The 8,006-nt window shown below is 42.5% G+C and overlaps 1 protein-coding gene across 1 annotated transcript; it reads left to right on the top strand.

The window, feature by feature from the left end:
• Positions 1–1,306: 1,306 nt before the first annotated feature.
• Positions 1,307–7,055, top strand: LOC127694955 (uncharacterized protein C2orf78 homolog). Its single transcript, XM_052196799.1, is given in 5 exon segments — positions 1,307–1,313; positions 3,251–3,589; positions 3,592–3,670; positions 3,672–4,000; positions 5,164–7,055. Coding segments are annotated over 5 exon segments (2,646 nt in total).
• Positions 7,056–8,006: the final 951 nt, after the last annotated feature.

Here is an 8,006-nt window from a genome sequence, read left to right as displayed (position 1 = left end):
TGAGGTGCTGAGAAGAAGGTGCCTTATGTGTTAGGGTAAAATATTCAATAGACACATTAGGTCCATTTGAATCATAACTCTGTTAGTTTCACTATTTCTCTGTTTAGTTTCTGTCTTGATGATGTCCACTGACAAGTGTAGTGTGTTGAGGTCTCCCACTAATAATATGTGTGGTTCAATGTGTAATTTAAGCTTTAGTAATGTTTCCTTTATGAACACTGGTGCACTTGTTTTGGGGGCCTAGATGTTCAGAATTAAGATGTCCTCTTGGTATATTTTTCCTTTGATGAGTATGAACTGTCTTTCCCTGACTCTGATTGCTTTCAGTTGAAAGTCTATTTCATGAGATATTAGAATGGTTACTTCAGCTTTTTTCTTGGGTCCATCTGCTTGGAAAAGCTTTTTATAGCCCTTTTACTGAGATAATGACTATTTTTGTTAGTGAAATGTGTCTCTTGTATATAGCAGGATGATGGATTCTTTTTATGCAACCATTCTATTAGTCTATATGTTGGGGAATTGAGTCTACTGATGCTGAGAGGTATTAATGATCAATTACTGTTACTTTGATGTTAGTGGTGTGTGTGTATGTGTGTGTGTGTGTGCGCGCACACGCGCGCATGTGTTTTTTTTTCTTCTATTGGTTTTAATGGTGTGAAATTATTTCTTGTGTTTTCTTAAGTGTAGTTAACCTCATTGCATTGGACTTTTCTTTCTGGATTCCTCTGTAGGGATGGGTTAGTGGAAAAGCATTTAAATATGGTTTTGTCATGGAATATCTTGGTTTCTCCATATATGGGGATTGAGAGCTTTGCTGGATATTCTAGTCTGGGCTGACAGCTCTGGTCTCTTAGAGTCTATAAGACCTCTGCCTAGGACTTCTTCATCAATGAACTTTCTAAAAGCATTGCTATGATCTTTTAGGGTAAATGTCATAGGAAGAGGGACAGTTATGTCAAAATATTACTTCCTTTAACCAGCTAACACCTCAGCCTTCATGGGTTCTGTTGGTTTCCTGTCATCATCTCCACCCAATCTTGTCTTTTGCATCAGAATCTTACCTTCCCATTGGCTACTCCCTGATTTATGACATCATTTTCTCTTCCACCCTCCCAGTATCTGGTAGAATCTTGGGGTTTCCATGGAACTACCTGTAAACAAATTGGATCACAGGCCACCTATGACAGTGAGCAGTGTCTGCTAGTGGACAGAGGGGCCAGTTTGGTGAGATTAGTCAAGGACAGCCATTTATCCTGTTCCGTTATAACCTGGGTTGCTGCTATTCCCTCCCACTCTTGTCCTGACCATGTCAGGTAAGGAATGAAACTTTTAAACATTGATCATATATTTCCTTATTTTTGGTATAAGTTTAAATCCTCAGAAGACCATGGATACTAGAGATACAGATATCTCAAGTTGAATGGCACATTTAGCTTTGGTTCTTACTAAAATGTGACTTTGGATAGACAGTTTACTCTCACCTGATTCTTCATCTACTTCAGGGAGATTACAGAGTATGCTCTGAGCACAGTATAGTTGTGTCTTAAGAGGCAAGTGAACAGGAAAAAATTCAGGTATTGATGGTTTTAAATTTAACAGAGTAGAACAAGGTGTGAAGAAACTAGCAGTCCATACTGATGGTCTCCCTCCACTACTGTTTCCCTGTTACTGTTAAAATTCAGTGCTGTTTTAAATCTTTCACACAGGTATGGTGGCATCTGTATTTATATTATATATGGGTATTATAAACAGCTTCATCAATGAACACAACCTGTAGTAGTTGAAATAATGAGGATAAGATTAAGTCTACCCTGGGTTACTATAGCCATGTATTGACACAAACAAAATAAAAAAAAAATACAGAAAGTGAGTTATTACCATGTTTTAGAGAACTCAGTTTATCTTAGGTAAAAAGAGAATGTGGGAGAGTCTAAGAGGGGACTGGACTCCACAATGGCAGTTAATGTAATGAAAGAAATCTTGTAGCTGTTATATGAAAGACAGATCCACAAGAACTGGAGAGAGAGAAAAAAAAGTCCAAAGGATAAAGATGAGTGGCTAGAAAACAGTGGTATCAAAGAATTCAAAAACCCAGAGATTATCCTAAAGGAACACCGAAATAATTTAAGACAAAATATTGCAGAGAATCACAGATATCAAAAGAATCAAGGCATTGCCATTTGATTCTTGTTTAGGCAAGACAAGAGGTTTGTCTGGGTGGTGGTCCCTGTCATATGTAGAGGACACAATCCCACTCTGCTCACTGGTTCCTACAATCTATCACATCTTGTGAAGATTCCTGTGTAGACTGGTTTTGTTAGATAATATAAGTTGGGGCTGGCAACATCACTGTCCCTTGTTCTCTGTACAACACTATCTGACACAGAACAGGGAATTTTCACAATGCTTCCCCTCTAAAAGTTATAGGCAAGTAACAGTAACAGAGGAAGAATCAGTCTTATCTGGGGTTGAATTTCTAATATGTTAGCAAATCTCAATGTGTCAATGTGTGTGTACTTAAACACACAAAAGTACTCTGAAATATTATCAGCATGTTATATTTAGAAAGTCATATACATGTGTCTAATAGGTATACTTAAATGTTAAGAGGTCATGAATTATAGGAGTGGTAGGGTCACAGGCATACTTAAAAGGGAGAAGGGGTAATTAAGTAAATTCAGTATTCATATACAAATCCCTGAAATATCTTTTTTTTAAAAGCTCAGAGTAAAAGTCTGGTGGCGTTGACAGACATCTATGATAGCATCATTCTGGAGGCAGAGGCAGGCCAAGGCCAGGCTTTGTGATTCAAAGGCCAGCCTTATCTAAGTGGAGAGGCCCTGCCTCTTTACATAAAGTAAGATATGCACAGAACATGGCATAGGAAGGGGTACGAGAAGTTGTCTAAGGCTCTCCTACCTCCTACCACTTCTGTTACAGGATCCAGATATAAGGTCATATCACAGTAGGTATGAGAGCAAGACAAAGCAGGTGAAAATGGACTGTGTTTCAATTAGTGCAAAGGTTACCAAGTCAACTAGGCACTGATTGCCCACACAGGAAGAACAGGTATCAAGTGAATATCATCCTGTACGGTACCAAGAATTAGTCTGAACTTTTGCAAATTGATTGTTTGAGGGAACACTGATCTTAGACTCACTGTCACAGACCCTAGAAAATGGAGATAGCTCCCCATATGATGCTAGAAAGCATCCAACTCATTTTCCCACTGTCCTCTTCCTCCCTACAGAAAATTTCCAAAGCACACCTTCTTTGGGGACAGAAAGCACTCTGCAGCCCTCTGTGCCTATGCTGAACAACTCCACGCCCTCGGAAACAGTGTCCAACTACTCCAGTGTCTCCATCCCAGCTGTGAGTTCAGCATGGCTCCTGCCATCAGCATCCAGCACTTCACTCCAGCCACTCACGGGCAGTGCTTACCTTAACCCACATTCTAGCACGACTATGCTGACAGTGCTGACTGACCAGAGCCAGGTCTCCAACTCCACACTCTCCTGTCCAGGTATTCTTGAGTGGGATATCACAGGAAGCACAGACAGGAGGGCATCTGCACTCTAGGAATTCAATGTGACATCATTGACGAGGACACCACAGCATCCTTTTTATCTATGTCAGTCCAGTGTGATAAAATTTTAGATCCCAATGCCATAGCCCTTTCTCTCCAACACTGTCAGCTTTGTCGAGGCCACACTCCCTGTGGTGCTAAATCAAGGATACAGCCTGGTACATTCATACCAGGAGGGTAGCCAGGTCTATTACTTTGAGCACAACAGCCTGGGACCTCTGATAGCTAGAGAACTCAGACAATGCCTTCAGGCCTACAGCTGTGTGTATTACTCTGAGAGTCAGGCTTCTGCTCCACCACCAGAGATGGTGATGGTGCTAAAGGAGATTCAGCCAAAAAATGTTCAAACACCTCTCTGCCTCTGTCACCATGTATCGCACATTTGCTCAGGCATGCTGGACAACAATCTTCTTCGTAAGTACAGAGCAAGGAGGGGAAGGAGTGGAATCAGGACTCCAAGGAGACTCAGCTCTGCCTTTTCGTAATGTATATCCCACATAGAGGGAGAATGTGTCCTTCCAGCTTAAGTACAGCTGTGGCTTTCCATCCCCACCTTCAGACTCTATAATGAGAGAAAATGCAAGGCATAAGTAGCGTCAATACTGGATCCAGTGATGCCTACAGAGTATACCACACTCACACATCACTGCCCAATGTGATCAGTCTTATGCCCCAACAATACTGTAATCAACTTTTCCCAGTATGTTGATCAGATCTATAGTGAACACCAAGGGATTGTGTGTGTGTGTGTGTATGTGTGTTTGTGTGTGTGTGTGTGTGTGTGTGTGTTGTGACTAGATTGCCCATAAGTCAAAATCTTTCTCCAGAGCAACACAGCTGAGAATCTGGCATTCTCTTACATTTAAAATCATATCGTGAGTTAGGTGCAGTACATGTATCACTGCTAATGTAGCTAAACTTTTACTTCTTTTTTGCTTTTGCTGTGTACTTCAGAGGAGATACGTGGTGAAGATTATAAGATTATGTAGACCTGTTCTCTAATACTGACTCACACCCAAACCCAAAGATTTCAGTTTCTTAAATCAATTTTCATGCCACTTGTAAGAAGTTAGTGAAACATGGGGTTGGAGGAAAGCCTCTGTTGTTGAAATTCTTTCCTGGACTAGATTTGGATATTGAAACCCACGTAAAAATCCAGGCTTCTGTGTGTGTGTGTGGGGTGTCTGTGTAATGTTATTGGCACAAGTTCACAGAGACAAGTAAGTTCTCAGAAATTAATGACCAGATAACACACCTGATAGTAAAATTCCAAGGAAATGAGAGGCAATGAATCTTTTTATACAAAGGGGAAGGCAGGTGAGGATCACATACCAAGGGAATTCTGTAACCTTACCATGTTGGCTATGCATCCACATACCACACAAACACAGAGGAACACAAAATCATTTGAGAAAACCTGACATCACACAGATACCAGAAACAACAGAGCAGTCATAACCTTTCTGCAAGCACAGCAGACAGGTCATAGGAATGTCATCCCCAAGGCTGTAGAGGCCAGCTTCCTGTGGAGGAGAAAATCTTACCATGTACTGACTTCTTCCTTGATTCTTTTGCAGTGGTGGAACTGGATACATCCCTGGGATTGTCACCTTCAGGCCAAACACTCTGTCTGCTGCAGAGTCCAGAATTCTACATCACTTGCACCCAGGTTGCCCAGAGGAAGACACCATCTGTTGATGGCGACAGGCCATTAGCAACACCTATCCATAGTCCTTCAGAATTCCTGGCCTTGCCTCCAGCTCCAAGCTCAGAACAAACAGAGATTAAAAACACGCATGAGATGGAAGTTGAACATTTGATGCCTCGGGATGCCTATGAGGGCACTAAAGAAAACCAAGACCCATCACTCCTCCCTTTAGCAAACCCTGATGTACAGCAGCCTCTCCACTGCACTGACACAGGGAGCCTAAGGCAGAAGTCTACTTCTGACACTGCCAGCTTGGGAGGCATCTGCCTGGGTCTAGAAGAGAAGGGAACACTGGACAGTTTGGTAGTGCCCACCATCGACTTTGCAGACATCACTACACTGGTGGCAGATATTCACCTTCCCCAACTCTTCAACTTCCTCACAGGCCTAGATCAATTCCAAGACACCACAGCAACTGAATCCAAAGACTCCACGGTCATCTGGAAGGACCAGGCCCAAGAAAACTCCAGAGTCATCAGTGGACCCTCTGACCAGGTGAGCAAGAAAGATCATGAAGCTTCTGAGATGATTGATGGAGCTCCTCAGGCCAAAATCCCAAACTGGGATCTGGTGGAGGGAGAAGGAGCTGTGGCCAGTGCTGGGGCCAGTAATAGGGCTATTGACAACTTGGCAAAGGACACGGAGGGCAAAGCATCCAAAGTGTCACCCGTCAGGCCCAGCCGAGCTAGGGGACAAGGGCAAGACAAGACCAAATGGACCAGAGAAAATAATTCCAAGAAAACAGAGGAACTAAAGCAGTCAAGGAACAGAGTCAAAGCAGAAGAGAAGCCCACAGTCCCCAAGACCAAGATGAAGAGGAATCCACCTGAGCTCAGTCACAACAGCTTCAAGAAGCCTCGGACCCACCTTGGCATGCACATGCTGGAGTCCGTGCAGGTCTTCCACCCTCTGGGGAAGAAGAGTGAGAAGAAGCCTGGCATCACTTCTTCCCGGGCTCTGGGAACTTTTAGCAGCAACAAATATCCTGGGCCAGGCCCAGCCACAACAGCAATGCAAGATATGCCACCAGAGTGCCAGGGCCCTGACAAAACTCCAGGCAAGGCTCAGAGAGCAGGGAACAGTGCTCTAAAGGACTGTCCATCTCAGTCCCAGTACGAGCTGCCCCCAGCTGGGAAGGTCAGGTTAGTGCCTCTGCCTTTCCCAACCCTGGACCAGCCTCAAGCCAGACCTGCTTCTAGAAAGCCCCTTACTCTGGCTTCACACAGGGCCACTACCGCTTACTCTGAGAGGTGTCATTTTCACTCAGCTCAGCTTACCACACTCAGGCCAACCCATGCACCTTCTGTCAGCAAATCTTTGATGGCTTCTGCCAAGCCAGCTCCACCAATTTCTTCCAGCGCCACACGACCTAATGTAGCCAACATCATTCAGATTAGCACTGTCCCTCAGTCAGGCACCTTGAGGCCTACACCCTATAGAGCATCATCTCAGACTTCCCTCCAGAGGGAGCTCCTTTCTGCTGCCAAGAACAAGGTGCCATCACCTCCTGAACCTCAAACCCAATATCTGCTGCAAGACTTCAGCCGCCAACCAATTCCATGGAGAAAAGTTGACATACTGGGACCAGTTGTCTCACAACCCATCACAAAAGAGCAGAGGCCAGAGAGGGAGGCCATGAAGAGGAGGGCTCAACAGGAGCGCGAGAATGCTGCCAAGTACACCTCTCCTGGGAAACTGCAGCTTTTCCTTCAGAGGGAGAAAGATATGGAAATTTCTCGATACTATGGCTATGCAATGTAAGAGCTGCCCAGATCTTTGTAACAAATTGTTTTTCAGTGTGGACAAGGATAAATATAGACACTGATACATATGTATACATGGAGTTTCAAGTATTATGTGAATGTGTAGTGACATAGGTACATCTGAGTTATGTAAATGTTTGTTTATATAAATGAACAGACAAAATTTTCTATCATATGTGTAAATATTTGAACAGTAAAATTGACTAGATAAATTTAAGTCAATTCTTTAATCCATGGTATATGTAGAGGATTTGTTTTTATTCTTATAACTTCGATTTTAAAAATCTAGGTTGCTCAAGTAATATCTGTTACATAAATATATCATATGATATAAAACTGATAATATGTAATATTAAAGCAATTCATCAATAGCTATAGTGGTAATAAAATTATTCTCCTTGAGTTTATTTTCATTGTACTAATCACTGAACATGGTATGTTTCCTAAAATTTATACTGTAACCTGAAGACACTCTAGCTGGTACCACAGTTCCTCCCATTTCTAACCTCTCACCCCAGCTCTTAACCATTATTCTGGAATAGAACTCTTCCTGCTATTTTGTGAGATAAAATACACGCTTTCACGTATGCACAACCTAGCACACATACCTGAGGAAAACATTTGTATGACTGTTTCTGAAATGGGTTGAATTGGATTAATATATTTGTCTCAAGTTGTATCAATTTCTGAAAGCATGCATTTAATATTTTAATTTATTTTAATGTCCTTGTCCCCTCTGTATATATTCTTTGGCAACATGTGTGTGTAGTTCCAACACAGGGAAAAAAGGGGTGTCAGAACTCTGGATCTGGAATTGAGGAAGGTGGAATGAGTTACTAGCACCATGAAAGTAACTCATTAGTAAATCAGACTGGTGATTCTGCAAGAATAAGACATGTTCTTATATGCTGAGACATCTCACCTGGCCCGCTGAATGCAGATTCTTGTA

Source organism: Apodemus sylvaticus, chromosome 1 (genome assembly GCF_947179515.1).
Source record: "Apodemus sylvaticus chromosome 1, mApoSyl1.1, whole genome shotgun sequence".
NCBI lineage: Eukaryota > Metazoa > Chordata > Mammalia > Rodentia > Muridae > Apodemus > Apodemus sylvaticus.
This window is presented reverse-complemented; position numbering and strand designations above follow the sequence as displayed.